The sequence below is a fragment of the Lynx canadensis genome, chromosome B1, assembly GCF_007474595.2.
Source record: "Lynx canadensis isolate LIC74 chromosome B1, mLynCan4.pri.v2, whole genome shotgun sequence".
In the NCBI taxonomy this organism is placed as follows: domain Eukaryota; kingdom Metazoa; phylum Chordata; class Mammalia; order Carnivora; family Felidae; genus Lynx; species Lynx canadensis.
The window spans coordinates 50717582-50734885 of record NC_044306.2 but is presented as its reverse complement, the minus strand read 5'-3'; the positions used below and the strand labels follow the sequence as shown (position 1 = coordinate 50734885).

Genomic DNA, 17304 nt, shown 5'->3' with positions numbered 1-17304 from the left:
GGTTTTGCTTTTCCTTCCACAGATGATGTGCCAGTGAGAGAATAGTGCAGCTGTCCCCACTCCGTTCTGGGGCTTGTTCAGCTGCCTCTGAGTCATTCTGTGGCATTGGGCGGGTGTTATAGCTCCTGGCTTTCTAGTGGGTAGAATAGCTTCCAGATTGGGTCCCAGCTGAATGAAGTCTCCCTTGGTGACATAGAAAAATGAACTCTATGATACTTCCTATTACAGAGGCCCCCCCCAGGCTACAGCTGTCTTGGGTTTCTCTTTAACCACTTCATGCCTGGTGCCTAGAAGATTAAAACCACACGTGGCATCTATCCTAGCCTGGAACATTTCCTCTCCTCTTGTCTTCCCTCCAGTATCGGGATTTGGGTGCCCCACCCTCATGCTTCCTGCCTAGGTGACACCTTCTAGATCTGAATCTGTGGTGACTCAGAATGGTCCTCTCTCCCCAGCTACACTTTGGCCTCCACCCCACCCACCTGCTACTGTGATATGTGACAATCTCCCCGGGAAAACAGGATCTTAATTACCTCCCTCGTATCAAAGGTGGAATTCTGTGGATATTTCCTTCCATTGTAACAGCATACTTATCTTCAAATAAATTGTAACCTTCTGGAAATGTAGAGCTTGTCATACTCATTTTTTGCTTCCTTATCACAGGCAAGTATTTGATCACACACACATGCAATCAAATATTGGTTAGATTAGTTGCACCTGGGTGGTTCAGTCAGTTGAGCGTCCGACTCTTGGTTTCAGCTCAGGTCGTGATCTCACAGTTCATGGGATAGAGTTCCGTGTCCAGCTCTGCACTGACAGTGTGGAGCCTGCTTGGAATTCTCTCCCCCTCTCTAGACTCTGCCCCTCCCTGCTCATGCTGTTTCTGACTCTCTCAAAACGAATAAATAAACTTAAAAAAAACCCCATAAATATTGGTTAGATTAAATAATATTTGATTTAACAATATCAATAAGGAACAAAGGGAGGAGAGTATCTCTGATGGCAAAGATTCCTCTCAAGGTATATTCCTGAGAGATTAATTTTCTTCCAACTCTATACAATATTTCCCAGAGGAGGTTTTTGCTCCTTTTCCAGATAGCCTTCTTTGTGAAAAAGTCAGTCGCTTCCCTTAGGCAAGGAGCCTGAGCCAAATAGTTTACCTCCAGCCTGCCCTAAACTTTCAAAGATTCAAAAAATCCCTTTAAATTCTAAGTCAGATTTGTTGATGAGCTGTGGAAATCTCTGAGTTTAAGGGAGTAGACCACTGCAACCACAGATCTGACTAATCTAATCCCTTAGGGGGTGCAGCGGGTCCCCCAAGCAGTCAGTGCTTTGTGCCATAGCCCATGAATATTTTATAGATGTCCTTTTGTGCTCACTTATGGGCACTGATCTGTACAATCTGGCTTGAATAATATCAAAAGAATACCTCCTCTTGACCTCTGTTCCTGAATGATTTATGGAGATGCACTAAGCCTATCAGAGATTCGTTATTGAGGTCCTTAAGAGATGCTTTTCTTTTTTTTTTTTTTTAAGTTTATTTATTTATTTTGAGAGAGACAGAGTGCACGAGCAGGGGAGGGGCAGAGAGAGAGAACCCCAAGCAGCCTCCAAATTGTCAGCACAGACCCTGATGTGGGGTTCAAACCCACAAACTGTGAGATCATGACCTAATACGAAATTAAGTCAGATGCTTAACCGACTGAGCCACCCAGGCATCCCAAGAGTTGCTTTTCAGCAAAGGGGGAAGTAAATTTATGTTTGTACATAGAGTGAACACTTTGGGGGGGCTTAGTGTAAAATCTGTGTTTTGGAAGGCCGTCTTCTGGCTCTTCAGAGATTAGTAGGAATTTAAATTTCCTCAATAAAAAGGGCCAAATGATGTTCTAAAGATCTTCTACTCCACTCCCTCTCCAGGCTTATTTATTCCTGGAATTTCTTGTTACTCTAGAATATCAGTCAAAATAATTAACTTAAATCCCTTCTCTTGTCTCCTGGCTCTTCCACCTCTGTGCCTTTTAAAAATGGAAACAATTCAGTCACCTAGTATATGCGGTGTTGGCTGTGTGCTCCTTGCTTTGAGCAATACCAAGAATGAGAAGACATCATCCCTGCTACTGAGTTCTCAGTCTAATTGGAGAAGACAAGACTTATATACATTATTGAAGTCGGCTCGTAACCCGACGCTAACATAGTACGGTACTAGAAAAGTTTCCAGAAGGGAAATAGTAATGCGTGTAGGATTAGTGAGGGATGACTTTATGGAGAAAATAGGGCTTGAATGGTTAGATTTCAACTGGCAGAGGGAGGGCATCCTAAGGACAGTAGCAGTTTTGAGTGAGAGTAATCAAAGCAAGTTTGGGGGATGATAGAGACTGTACCAACAGTCTTGGAGAGCAGTAAGTGGTAAGGGCAGATGAGGAATGCCACGCTCCATAAAAGAGTAAAACCCAGGTCTGTGAAGCCAGCATGAAGAGAGGACTCTCCTGGAGCAGAACCCAGTGATCTCAAATCTGTACTTCTGATTTGACTCTTGTGGTCTTTTCCCAGTCCCCACTGCCCTTACCACATTGGCCTCAGAGATAGACTTGCTTTTTAAAGATCTGTCAAAAAGCCCCTTCCTTTGCTTCCCCTTAGCATAGGTCAAATAAACATAAGTTTAAGAAAAGTTTACTAAGCACAAAAAGAGAACAAAAAGAACATTAATACGTAAATAATTGAGTTTACAAGTTACACCTTGCTCTCTGGTCTCAAAAACCATATCTCATTCCAAATGAGATCCCAGGGAAAGAGGGCCTTGTCTGGGGCCACCCTACTTAGTATATTCAGAGGACATCTTTTTTTTTTTTTTAATTTTTATGAGAGAGAGAGAGAGAGAGAGAGAGAAGGGCAGAGGCAGAGGTAGAGAGAGAGAGAATCCTAAATAGTCTCCATGCTCATGTGGAGCCCGATATGGGGCTCAGGATCATGACCTGGGCTGAAATCAAGTTGAATGCTCAACTGACTAAGCCACCCAGGCGCCCCTCAGAGGAGATCTTTAATCTCCAATACTCAAGAGCACCCTTCTAATCATCTAAACCTCTCAAAATCCAAGCTAATTCCTTCAGCCTCCTAAACCCCAAGGCTGTGGCCTTACCCTTTTAGGAGAGTGCATACTACTGTTTCTTTCCTTTGTCTTCTTCTGTGCCTACTTTCTCTACCTCTTAGCTGCCCATTCTATCTCTTGGCTCTTCCTCCCCCACCCTGGAACTGGCTGGAGTATCCTTAGCTTTGCCTTCTATGTGATCTCTCAGGCCTGGCATACTGAGCCTGCCCCTTTTTGAGGCCATTGTCTTTAAAGGGGACTCCTACATGGCACTGAGAAACAACCAAAGAGGCAGCAAAAGAACTTGAAGAAGTTACTGATTTTCCAGAAATCTAAGCAAATCTTTTAGTTTTTAAGGACGGTTACCATGTCTTTCTTATCTTTGTATCCAAAGCACCTAACACAGTAGTGCCAAGCACATGATAGGGAAGTTTGTTGACTGGGGTAATAAGTTAATTAAAACAAGGAGAACAGAGTGCTGCCATAGAAATCAAGGGACAGACTCAAAAGCTTCAAGAAGAGGGATGGCTAATAACGCCAAATATCACAGAGAAATCAAGTATTAAGTAAAATGCTGAAAGATACCCTACTGGGTTTGCAATAGGAAGGCTGATTGCAATGACAGTTTTATTAGAGGGGTGAGGGTGGGTGAAAGCATGATTAAATTAATAGTTGGTTGACTAATGACAGGTGAGGAAGGAAAAACAATGAGTATGGATTATTACTTGGGGGAGGATGGCTACGAGGCAGAAAGGCTGGTAACTACAAGTGGACCAAGGGGTGACACAAAGTTGTCCTTGTTTTTTTTTTTCCCTTGAGTTTTATTTTTTGTTTTGATTTTTCTGTGGGAGATACCAGCTAAAGAGAAGGGGCTAGTGGAGAAGGAAAGGTTGAATTGGTTAGACAGGGAATGACTATTAGACTGGGGAGGTTAGACCTCCCCCCATGGAGGTGGGATGAAAGATCATGGAACAGAGGTCTTAGCCTTGAGCTGAAGGTGCACACCTACCTCTGCAACTGGAGGGGAAAAGTTCGTGCTAATATAGTCATAGATAAAATTATGGGCATAGGAAATTTAGGGAATTTTCACCTGAGAGCCTTGATCTTTTACAGCAATGCAGGAGTGGCATGATTTGGGAGTGGCCATGCTGGGCTGGGTGGCCTTGTTGGGCTGGGGGCTTGAAGACAGTGATGAAGATGGTAAAAGCCTCTGGAGGAACAGGAGGGAGACCCGAGCAGGAGAACAGTTTTCAAGCTCTACTGAGGGCCACGCTGAGATCAAAGGCCACAGATTTGGTCTTTGATCAAAGACCACCACTGTCTATGGATGTGTGACTTCCTCTAGCTGGGTTCCTGGGCACACAAGGGAAATTGATTACATAAGTTTAGGGATTTACAGGTCATGAGTGGTGTTGATGATATAGTCAAGAGTAAGGTTTAGACTAGGGTTGTAAGAAAATGAATTTCTGGGGCACTTGGATGGCTATCAGTTGAACGTCCAACTTCGGGTCAGGTCATGATCCCACAACTCATGAGTTCAAGCCTCATGTTGGGCTCTCTGCTGTCAGCACAGAGCCTGTTTCAGATCCTCTGTCCCCCTCTGTCTCTTTCCCTGTGCCACTCACTATCTCTAGGAAGAAAGAAAGAAAGAAAGAACAAAAAAGAAAAAGAAAGAAAGAAAGAAAGAAAGAGAAAGAAAGAAAGAAAGAAAGAAAGAAAGAAAGAAAGAAAGAAAGAAAGAAAGAAAGAAAATAAGGTAAAAATGAACCCCTGAAGGAGTCTGAGTATGAGGGACACCTGGGTGGCTCAGTCAGGCATCCAACTCTTGGTTTCAGGTCAGGTCATGATCTCAAGGTTTGTGAGATTGAGCCCCATATCAGACTCTGAACAGACAGCATGGAACCTGCTTGGGATTCTCTCTCTCCCTCTCTCTCTGCCCCCCTCTCTCTCTCTCTCAAAATAAATAAACTTTTTTTTTAAAAGGAGTTTGAGTATGAGAAATGAGGTAGGTTGAGGAACTAGAGGCTTAAGAACGATGTACTTGGTCCTTGGGAGTAGGAGGGTGAGGGAGTTTGGATGAAGTTGAGGTTATGGATGAGAGTTATTGAATTTCATAGGTGGAGCAGTCTTAGGTCATGGCAAGATCCAGGTGTGGTCCTGTTAGTGGGTGGTTGATGAGGAGTGTCAGTAAACACTGAAAGACCAGCTGAGCATCAGGTACTACATGAAGAGACAGGGTGGGGTACTGGTAATGGTTTGGCAGTCTAGACAAGGGACACCCAGGATTTGCATTCAGGAACTTCTTACTCAGGCTACTGTGTGAGTTAACTTGCCTTATTAAGTCTCAGTTGTCCATCTGTCAAAGGCTATAATCATAGCACCCACTTCATGGGATAGTTGTGAAAACTAAATGAGATCATATATGGGGAGTGCTGAGCACAATGCCTGGCACAGAAGTATTCCATAAATAACAGCTATGACATGATGACTGCTATTATGGAGGCCGAGTCTCCCACCAAGGATTCACAAGGTAGAAAAGCATGAAAAATACATGAAAGGACCCATGGGGATGGCTTCTTTGTGAAAACAGCCTAGATTTCTGGAATCAGACCAATTTGTGTTTGTCCTCCAGCCCAGCCGCTTACTAACTGTGTGATCTGAGGCAAGTCATCTAATCAATCTGTCTGAGGTCAATTGTGATGCTGTGTTGCTAGTATCTTCATTCCCCTAAATGTATTAAGTGCCTGCTTACTCAGTTCCAGGCATTGTAGTGAGTGTTGGAGACAAAGAGACTTGAAAAAGACACCCTCCTTGTGCTCACAGTATAGCTGAGGAGACTGGAAGAGACAATTCTAATTGGGAAAACTAAGCTCTGGCACAGCTTAGACACACAGGTAAATCCTGATTTATGCTGGAAAGAAATGTTTTGCCTGATGGAGCCATTAGCTCATTCCTTCCTTTTTAAAGGCAAAAACAGAACTTAGTACACAGTTCCCACTTTTTTACAATAATGGAGTTTTAGAAACGATTTTTGGAAAGTAGAATGGTGAAAAATAAGTCTCAGGTTCCAAGGGGCTGCGCAATCTGCATGTAGACACCTCCCATCCGGGAAGACTGTGGATGGGAGGTCTGAACAGGAGGAGCACTGCGGCTCCTTTGGTGATTTGCTCAGGTCCTTGGTTTCCCCATCTGTAATGCAGGGATAATAACAGTAAGTACTTCACAGAGTTAGTGAGTGGTAAGTGAATTAATTCGTGTAAAATGTTTATGACAGTATCTGGCACATAGTGAGCATTCAGAGTATGTTAGCTAGTATTATTCTGTAAGCGATGATCTTATAAAGAGAAGGCAAAATGTATTCCTCAGTCTACGCAGGCGTCTCCAGAAACTGCTGAATGAGTGGATCAAAGTAACAAAAAGTAAACCAGAAATCAGGTTTAGAATGAGTAAATTTGCAAAATGTCAGGGCAAAAAATAAGAAACTTATCAACACAGCTCAAAATCAACCTTAAACAGACCTATCACAATGCCTTGAATCTAGTAGGTACCCAATAAATATTGGTTGGCTTCTTAAAGCCTTGCTTTACAAAACAAAAGTCCAAGGGAGTGCTTTATTTACTAAGTTCTTTTTTCTCCCCTCATTCCTCTGAGTAGTTAAGAGAGAGACCTGACTTTTCCTGTCTCCTGTTGGAGCCTGAGCCCACACCCCCTGCATAGTGACTAGGCAGCTTTCCAGGTTCGCCTGATGTTAAAGCCCCCAAGCTCCTGGGCTGCAGGTTGTAACCTGTATCTCAGTCCTTTCTCTCTGATCTACCTCAGGAAGACTTTCCACGGGAAGATAAAGGCACTTCTGGTCTTGGGCTCTCTTCTCTAAGAATCCTCTCTCCTCATCTATATTGCAGAAGTTAAAAGAGAGAAGTTGGTGTGAATAGAAGTCAGAACAGAGAATGGCCCACAGGGGTTTTCTCTACAGTTCCTTGGGAAGCTACTATCATTTTCTTCCAATCAAACATTTCCCCGACAATTTAAATGATTTTGGAACTTTAGAGAAAGTCCTCACCTCTTCCCTATTAATTTCTGCCCCACCCCCACTTCACCTCCTTAGGGGCTTTCTTCTGAAATTTGAGCATAAATTCAAACACAAAGTTCCCACAGAAACTGTGCAGCCTTCTCTTTTTCTGCCTGTCTGACCTCGGTTTACAATGCTAGATTCAAGCTATCATCACAACATGCCTTTAAAAAAAATTTTTTTTAACGTTTATTTATTTTTGAGACAGAGAGAGACAGAGCATGAATGGGGGGAGGGTCAGAGACAGAGGGAGACACAGAATCGGAAGCAGGCTCCAGGCTGTCAGCACAGAGCCCCACGCGGGGCTCGAACTCGCGAGCCACAAGATCGTGACCTGAGCCGAAGTCGGACACTTAACCGACTGAGCCACCCAGGCGCCCCAACAACATGCCTTTTAAAACCAACATTTGCCATATTATAAAAGAGATATAAAGGGAAGAATGGCTGCCCAGGAACCTTGACACATTGCAAATCCTTATTTGCTATAATCTGAATGTGGGAAGACGGTTATTAGGAAGTATGTTTAGGACCAGAGTACCCAACTCTGGTAAAGGGGACATAACAAAACCTTTTTAAAAAGTTGTGGTAGGGGCACCTGGGTGGCTCAGTCGGTTAAGCGTCTGACTTTGGCTCAGGTCATGATCTCGCGGTCCGTGAGTTCAAGCCCCGCGTCGCGCTCTGTGCTGACAGCTCAGAGCCTGGAACCTGTTTCGGATTCTGTGTCTCCCTCTCTCTGACCCTCCCCTGTTCATGCTCTGTCTCTCCCTGTCTCAAAAAAAAAAAAAAAAAAAGTTGTGGTAAAATATAACATAAATTTACCATTTAAACCACTTTTTTTTTTAACGTTTATTTATTTTTGAGATAGAGAGAGACAGAGCATGAACGGGGGAGGGGCAGAGAGAGAGGGAGACACAGAATCGGAAACAGGCTCCAGGCTCTGAGCTGTCAGCCCAGAGCCCAACGCGGGGCTCGAACCCACGGACCGCGAGATCGTGACCTGGCTGAAGTCCGACGCTTAACCGACTGCGCCACCCAGGCGCCCCTCATTTAAACCACTTTTAAGTGTACAGTGGCATTAAGTATATCCCTGTTGTTGTCAACAATCATCACTATCCTTCTCCAGAACTTTTTTCATCTTTCCAAACAGAAACTCTGTACTCTATTAAACACTAACTCACTGGGGCACTGGGTGGCTCAATCGGTTAAGCATCCAACTTCGGCTCAGGTCATGATCTCACAACTCATGAGTTTGAGCCCCGTGTCAGGCTCTGTGCTGACAGCTCAGAGCCTGGAGCCTGAAGCCTGCTTTGGATTCTGTGCCTCCCTCTCTCTCTGCCCCTCCACTGCTCGAGCTCCATTTCTCTCTCTCTCTCTCTCTCTCTCTCTCTCTCTCTCTCTCTCTCTCAAACATTAAACAAAACAAAACAAAACACACTACCATTCCTGCTTTCCTCCAGCCCCCTGCAACCACCATTCTGCTTTCTGTCTCTATGAATTTCATTTTTCTAGGTATCTCATATACATGAAACCACACAGTGTTTTTGTGTGTGGTGTCTGGCTTATTTCAATGAGCATAATGTCTTCAATGTTCATCTATATGTGGTACAAGAATTACATTCCGCTTAAAGGCGCTTTTAACCTTTTTGACAGGTCAACGATAGGATGGTTGGTAAAAGGGCAAGTCATGCTGGCTTTCTGTATTTATTCACCTGTAAAATAGTTCTGAGTTTTGTACTATCATTAAAACATATCCAAGTAGGCATCACAAACCTACAGGATCCAGGCACATGAGTGGTAAAGCCGAGTGGAAGTAGGCAATGGTGAAAGGGAGAAACTTGCCTCTCATAAAAGTGGCCACTGCCACCTAGTTCTAATCCATTATTCTCAGGATGTAATTGCACAGGCCCAGAATTACACAGACAAGCCTCCTAATTTTCATGACAGTACTGTTGGTCCAAATGGAACATATTTACAGGTCAGATCTGGCCAGTAGGCCACCAGTTAGTAGTCTCTGCTTGGGTTTAATAACGAGCTAATTTTAGCGCGGCTTCATGCATTCATTCATTCACTCATTCACGCAATAAATGTTTACTGGGTCTCTACTACCTGCTAAGCTACACACATAAGATATGGTTTAAAAAATATATGGCAGGAGAACAAATAATCGCAGCATAAGTGCTATAACAAAGCAAAGATAATAATGACTTACTTTTATTGATCACTTCTTATGTGCCAGGGAGTTTTAAAAGAACTTATTCGTATTAACTCATTTAAGCCTTGCAACAATCCTATGAAGTAGGCATTAATGTCTCCATTTTAATCATGAAAAGACAAGCGCTAAATATCAAATCGCTTGTCCATGGTCACACCGCTGGAAAGTGCTAGTGCAGGATTTGAATTCGGATTGGTTCCAGAGACCAAGGTCAAGACTGGAATAGATTGGTAGGGGCTCAGAGGGCGAGGTCGTATACGGTTAACCTGCGGATCTATGAAGACATCCTGAAGAGGTTAACTTTTGCCTTGTCTTGAAGGAAGATTTCAGCAAACAAGGCCGGGAGTGCAATCCAGGCAGAGGAAGTTGAGGCGGGGATCAAACTTTAAGGTTAGCGGGAAATAAGTCTGAAGAAATTGCTCTCAGGGTCTCCAATGTCATCTATTCAACTATTTTCAGGTGTGGTATCAGCCTACCGACGGCGTATGTTTCAGTACTAGCTGTGAGAGTAGAATGATGTAGAAACAGAGGAGCATTTACACGTTCCAGAGAGCGAAATGCGTCTAATGTCTCCTGCCCCACCCGAGCCCCTCCGCCGCTGTCCTGCCCACTGCCCACGACTGCCTTCAGGGACTACAAGTCCCGTCATGCAACGAGGGAGCGCCGAGAGCTCGGCGACCTGCCCCGCCCCGCCCCGGCTCCGCCCCCTCCCCGCCCCTCCCTCCCGCAGCCCCCTCCCGCCCGGCCAGCCCCGAAGAGTTGCCCGGTGGCCGAGGCAGACGGAAGCCGAGGGAGAGTCTCGGCAGCAGCAGGATGGGGGATTCCAAAGTGAAAGTGGCTGTGCGGATCCGGCCCATGAACCGGAGAGGTGAGAGCCGAGCCCGCCCGGGGCCGCCACGGTGGAGGCGGCAGGTGCCTGGCGCGCCCTTCCCTCACCCGCGGCCGCCGTGTGGGGTCCGGCCGGCCCCGCCCCTGCAGTCCGCGACCAAGCGAGAGGGCGGCCGGCGCACCCCGAATCCTTGTCTCCCCGCGCCCGCCCGTCCTGCGCGGGGACGCCCCTCCCCTCACCCGCACCGCGTCCGGGACGCGGCGGGCCCCACGTCCCGGTCCGCTGCCCCTTCCGCCGGCGCGCCCGCCCCGCCCCGGCGCCCTTTCGCCCTCACGCCTCTCCTGCCCTTGCGGGAGGGCGCTCTGGTCCTTCGCCCCGGGCTCGTTTCCTCCTTCCCCCGCCGCTACTCCTCGCCCGTGCACCGACGCGTCCCCTGCTTTTTCCTTGCTAGCTGTCAGAGTGGCCCCCGCCCCTCGGTCTTCACCCCTCCACCCTGGCCGGGACGGCCAGGCACCCCGAGGCCCCACGTCTCCGGCCCAGTCACCTCAACCCTGCACTTTTGTGGTCCGCGGCAGGAAAAAATGGCAGGGAATTTGGTTTACTCTTGAGAAAGCACTCAAGTGCAAAAATTCCTCGTCTTCATTTTTCATTCTATACGTTTAACTGGGCGGTCATAAAGAATTGTAAAAACTTTGAAGTGAGAAGAGATGCCCTTCCATCCCCCGCTTTTTTGACTGTTGAGATAGTTTTGTTTTTGCTTGAAGTCATATTCGTCATCTCTCAACAATAAATAGTTTAAGTGCCAAGATTCTTGTGAAATTGTATCTTTCAGACATTCTCTCAATTCTGCGGGGAGGGTAGAGAAAGCAGATAAACCGAGTACATTTTAAATCCTCTTTAGACTGTCGAATGGAGTGAAGAGTACCGCGAGGAGGTGGGCTGGGTCTTGGCTTTAATGCTTAAGCAGCAGCGTGACTGAGCAAGGAACTTTAAATGAGATAATATATTTGAAAACACTTTCTGTACAGGGCTATGTTATTGAGATCACTGTTATAATCCCAGGAGATGACTTTTCAATTGATAAGACTCTTTTTGCAGCTTCTGTGTTCATATTCAAGTGTTAAGTCTGTAGAAATCACGAGTTTTCCAATTTTCCTTTTCTCTGCTGTCTTTTGTATATATTGAGATATACATATCAGCTAGTTGACGGTCTGTTTTGTTGGTTTGTCCTTCTTTTCCAAGTTGGTTTATGTCTTCCCTAGGAGTCAGATCTTCCCAAAAGATCATTTCTTTTGGCGTTGCTAGGTCAGTGTAAGGCTGTCATGTGACCTAGGAGAGTTTTGTTTTTTGTTTTTTTCTCCTTCCCCTAAGAACTTAAACTAGTGCACATTTTGGGTCTTCAGTCTTTCCTTTGACAAAATCAAAGGGTCTTAGATGAACTCTGAAAGTTTTCAGAAGCTTTTGTTCTTAGGTGCTCAGGCATCTTTATTCAAGTTTATTACCATTACAATGATTAAAAAAAATGAAAAAGCAGGCCATATAAAACACAACTTTATCTGGAACTTGATTCTGAAAGGATGATTTCAGCACATTCTTAAAATTTCCTTTTCACAAAAAACTTGGAAATGTCAGTGCTAAAAAGATGTAGCTAATCATCACAAAAGACCTATCTCAGATCATTAGAATCCTACCCTCGTCCCCTCCCCACATGAATTTCAGTTTTTAAACATTTTTTAAATGTTTTTTTAAATTTATTTTTGAGAGAGAGAGAGAGAGAGAGAGACAGAGCATGAGTGGGGGAGGGGCAGGGAACAAGAGGAAAACAGAATTTGAAGCAGCAGTTATTTTTTTTTTTAAGTTTATTTATTTATTTTAAGTGAGAGAGAAGGAGGGAGAGCAGGGGAGAGGCAGAGAGAGAGGAGAGAATCCCAAGCAGGCTCCACGCTGCGAGTGCAGAGCCTGACATGGGGCTTGATCTCAGAGAACTGTGAGATCATTACCTGAGCCTAAATCAAGTCAGATGCTTAACTGACTGAGCCACCCATGCACCCCATGAATTTCAGTTTTTGAGGGAAGGTACTATATAAATTGTCATTAATTAGATTATAATAATTGTATCAGAGTGCCCAGGGACATGTAGAATACAAATTTTCACTGTGGAATGGATATTAGCTGTTCCTTTGGTTGAACTCATTTTAAAATTAAGGTTTGGGGTGCCTGGGTGTCTCAGTGGGTTGAGTGTCTGATTCTTGATTTCAGCTTAGGTTATGATCTCGTGGTCATGGGATCGAGCCCCATATGGGGCTCCACGCTGGGTGTGGAGTCTGCTTGGGATTCTTTCTCACTCCCTCTACCCCTGCTTGTGCTATCTCTAAAAACAAACAAACCTGCCCCCCCCCCCCCCAAAAAAAAGATTTAAAATTAAGGTTTATACATAGATTCATTACTCCGTAAATAGAAGTGCATTATTTTGGTAACTGCTTCCCCCTCATTTAGTGCCATCTCTTACCTAGCCTTGTTATTTCCTGAATGCATATGGACTTCTTTTTTCTGTAATTACCACAGATAATTAAGATTGGTTCTATTTGTCATGAAGTAGTCATTTACATAAATCTAGAAGTTATGGAATTCAGTGTATTATTATTGTGAAGCCAGTGATTTTTTTTTTTTAACATTTTATTTTTAAGTAATCCCACTCCCAGCTTGGGGCTCGAACTCACAACCCCAACATCAAGAGTTGCATGCTCCACCGACTGAGGCAGCCAGGCACCCCTAAAGCCAGTGATTTTTAAACTGCTATCTAGAATTTGTTTAAAAAGACTACAATGGAACTATATTCCTTTCCAGGAATTTTGAGAAGAATCATATTACTTTGTCTAATCATTACTTCTGTGAAAATTAGTGTATTAAGTAGTAGTATATGATTATGACAAATAGTAAACTTTTAGTCATAACTGTTTCTCTCATAGCATATTAGTTCAGGAAGCAACCTCAGATATCACTCCTCACAAATAAGATTGAGATGAGAATGGGTTACAAGGATGTTTTACCATGTAGTTTCTGATGTTTGGACTCATCGGCTACTTTTTGAGGAAAATTGAAATTTGCAGGAAGCTTCTAACATACCGTTAAGATCTTCATGTGGTTCAGTATCTGCTAAGGTGTTAAGGTAGTTAGTTGGCTTATTATTTAACATTTATCATGGAAGTAAGAGTGTTTCAGTCTTTTTTTTGCTAAATTATACGTGGGTTTGGGTATATGTAAATATACCCAATATAAAAAATTATATGTAATTTTACCTAGTTTTAACATTACAACTTCTGTTTTGCTTTTCTTCATCTGAAATATGAACTCAAACGAGCTGAAGAAAAGCTGTAAACCTGTTTTGTCATGCTATCTTGAAGTTCTATTTGCAGATACTGTTTGGTTTTTCATGTTCTTTTTCAGACGTGGACAACTCACCACGTAACTCTGGTCGTGTTCTTCCGCTGTAAGGAACACCCATTCATACATTATTAACCAGTATAATTATTAAATGAACCGAAAGGTTTACAAGCATAATTGATGGCACTAGGTAGATCAGTGACACTCTCCTATTCAGGAATTTGATGTTTTATGACTTCAGATGGTTTAAAAAATATTTAGTATTTACTGAATGCCTGCCAGATGTCTAGCTTATATTAGATAGTATGGAATATTACTGCCTTTTTGCAAGAGGTTTCCCATATTTAAATATGTGTAAAATCAATTACCAAAATAAATAAATTTACACCAAAAGTGTTTGGAAAATACCTTTGCTATCTATCTGGTCTAAGGTAGTGAAACCAAAAATTACATTAGATGTTTAGCTAGAGAGAAGAGTAGTGAAATGGGTTATTTCAGTTGTTAGGAAACATGGATAATAAATTTATTTCAACAGGTATTTCTCAAGGGTTTACTTTGCACTTTATAGTACTTAATTCAGTGAAAGGCTCAAAGACACAAAGAAGAATGTACTGATAGAAGTCAGTGCTTAAGGAAATCATAGTCTAGTATCTCAGTGGAAAAATTGTTATGTATCTATTAAGAATGATGACAATGGACATCATTTAACAAGGAAGGCTTTTCTATGTTAGCAGAAAAACCAGAATGTAAAACAGAATGTGTAACTGTAAGGTTGAATTTGCTGTTAATTTTATTACTGTATAAAAATGTAAACAGGGATGGGCAAGGGCTAGAAAGAAACATGAAAAAATGAGATTGCTTATTCTTGTTGGGAGAATCTTAACATCCTAAAAACTCTTAGTGTTGACTAGTATTGTAATATTCAGTTTTTTAAAATGTGCTTCATGGTTCACGCTCATGAGGAAATGGCTGTCCCGTGAAAAGATAAGATTAAAAGGTAAACACGCACCTATCACAGATTGCCAGGTGAGTGATCTGGCAATACTGGAATTCAGAGGAGTGAAAGGTCCCTGGAAGCCTGGTGATCAGGGAAGGCTTCTCTGGGGAGGGAGAACCTTGGTTAGACTTAGAGGGAGGAAGCTTATGATCGGAATGGGTGTGTGGTAGGAGGGGAGGAGAGAGCTTTGGGTCTTTGAGGAGGAAGTGTGGCCTGAGAGCAAAGGCACAGAAACAGGAATGAACCAGGCAAGTTTAGGCGGCAGAGACAGATAAGCCTGCCAGAAGGATGAGATTAGAAAGGTAGGGTGGAATTGCAGGGAGCCCTTAGTGCTGGCTCGGCCCAGAAGTCTGGGTTAGGGTGGCTGGTCCATGTGCTCTCTTTAGCTCTGTAGAACTTCGCATGGATCTCAGACACAGCATGGAGAAGGAAGACTGCCAGGTCTCAGAGCAGGATCAAAAGCCGGGGTAGATGCCTGATTCAGGGCACAGCTGGGCAACATTTAAGAGCGGGTTGTGAAAATGAAGCCATGTGAATAGGAAGAGTAAGGAGGCTGGTCAAAACTTAGGTAAGCAGTCATGACTCAGAAGACAAGGTGAAACTACAAGGTGAAACTGAGGAAGTAGGAAGCTTAGAGAACATGCTGACAGTCTGGGAAGACACACGTGATCCTTAGGAAATGAAGGGGCAGGGTAGCAAGGAGATTCTGATACAGGAAGGTGGTTTTGACCCTCAGGACATTGGTGGGCTCAGAGAGATGACTGATACTGGAGTTGAGGACGGCTGTGGATGGAAATTTCTGACATACTTTCTAAAACAGAAGATCCTTGTTTTCTAGCATCTGCTTGATATGCTAATGGAGAATGAGACACACAACTCTTACAACATTGTTTTGTTTCTGCTGTCTACTCAGTGACTGAAATTGGGATTTATACATACAGGGCCACAGGCTTTTGGAAAAGAAAGTACAAGTTTACATGATAAAATAAAATAAAAACTTGTTTGAGTTGGCATTTACTTTTACCCCCTCACCTCCATAAAACAATGACTAATGTCCAACTTTTCCAGTCCTTAAGGTCTGAAGATGGAGGATACTACTGACAAAACTATTCATTAAGCAGATGAATGGAGATGTTTATTGAGTGGAAATGGATTATTATTGATTGATCTCTTGGCTTGCTGATCAGGTTTCCCTTGTGTTCAACAGAACATATTAAAAAAAAAACTTGGCAAAGATGAGCAGTGTAATTTATGGGGAAGTATGTGAAACTAATTGATCTCTAGGACACAAACCCATGACTTAATTGGTACTGGGCTTGAGCTTTTGGGTGCTAGAGATACCTTTATTATTTTTTAAAATTTATTTTTGATTGAGAGCACAAGGTGGGAGGGACAGAGGATCTGAAGCAGGTTCCATGCTGACAGTAGTGAGCCAGATGTGGGGCTTGAACTCATGAACCATGAGATCATGACCTGAGCCAAAGTCAGACACTCAACTGACTGAGCCACCCAGGTACCCCTGCTGTAGATATCTTTAAAAGATGGTATTAGCCCATTCAGTATGCGTTGATTGAAGAAAAGAATAATAGCTACTCCTTTTTAAGAGCTGTTTGTTAGCTACAGAGTTCAGTACTTTGTATATGTTATTCTTTAAACACAACTTTGAAAGGTAGTTTATAGAATTACCATTTAACAAAATCTCAGATAGGGATAAGTAAATTTCCCCAGGATTACAAGACCAGTATTTTGGAGCCTGAGTTTCACCTACATTCCCATTGAAGCCTGTGCTTTTACTGCTATATTGGATGTGATGATCTTTAAAAGGACCTTGCATTTTTGAGTTTATGTAATTTTCAAAGATGTGCAGGATATACGAGAAGCATAAGTCATGATCTATGACCAAAGGGACTCCCTGTTTTGTTTGTAATAAGAGATGCATGCACAGGTGAGTCAATTACAAGAATATATGTACACAGTGATGCTAGTGCATTACAAATGAAAGAAATGGGGGTGGGACTTGAGAATGGTAAGGGTTGAGTTGAAGACAGTGGGCAGGGAGGCATGCATGGTAGGTGGGGTACATAACACAAGTTGTTGGAATTAATCTATGTATTTTTACCTTGCTCATAAGCTAATAAGTTAGCTAGTTACTGTTTCATGGATGCTAGGAGAAGACATAGGACTTCTGGGTCAGAAGACTTCATGGCAGAGCAGCCATTGTGAGTTGCTCCCCTCACTGGCCAATCCCACAGGGGTGATGTGGAGTGTCCAAATCGATGCCGTGCAAGCAGTTGGTTTGTGCTGCATCTGAGGAACACAGGGCTTGGGGAATCCATTGTTTTAAGTGGTAAGCAAGACTGCTCTCTGTCCCGAAGGACAAACTTGTCCCTCAAAGTTGCTGACTGCAGACCGATTCTTGACAGAGGTGCTGGGTAAAGAGCATTTATGGCTTAGCTCATACCACCAGCACGAGCATGTCAAGATGGCATTAGAGCAACTGAAAGTTAGGAAATACAGGAAGACTGTAAAGCTTCTGGTTTAGATGATTTATATGACTAAGTGAACAAATGTTGGGGTCATTAACTGACATCAGAAGTATAGGAGAAGCCGGTTTTAGGGTGGAGGTGTAGGAAATGATGAGTTCTGTTCTTGGGCATTCAACAATATTTAGTCAGTGGTGCCTACTGCACCTACGACTATGAATAAGATATTGTACATAGGTGGAAGA

The 17304-nt window shown here is 43.3% G+C and overlaps 1 protein-coding gene across 1 annotated transcript in view; it reads left to right on the top strand.

The window, feature by feature from the left end:
• Window positions 1-10116: 10116 nt before the first annotated feature.
• Window positions 10117-17304, top strand: part of KIF13B (kinesin family member 13B) — a 204537-nt gene continuing 197349 nt past the window's right edge. The window contains 1 exon segment of the mRNA XM_030312696.1: window positions 10117-10234. Coding sequence (XP_030168556.1) covers window positions 10180-10234 — 55 coding nt within the window. The 5' untranslated portion in view covers window positions 10117-10179.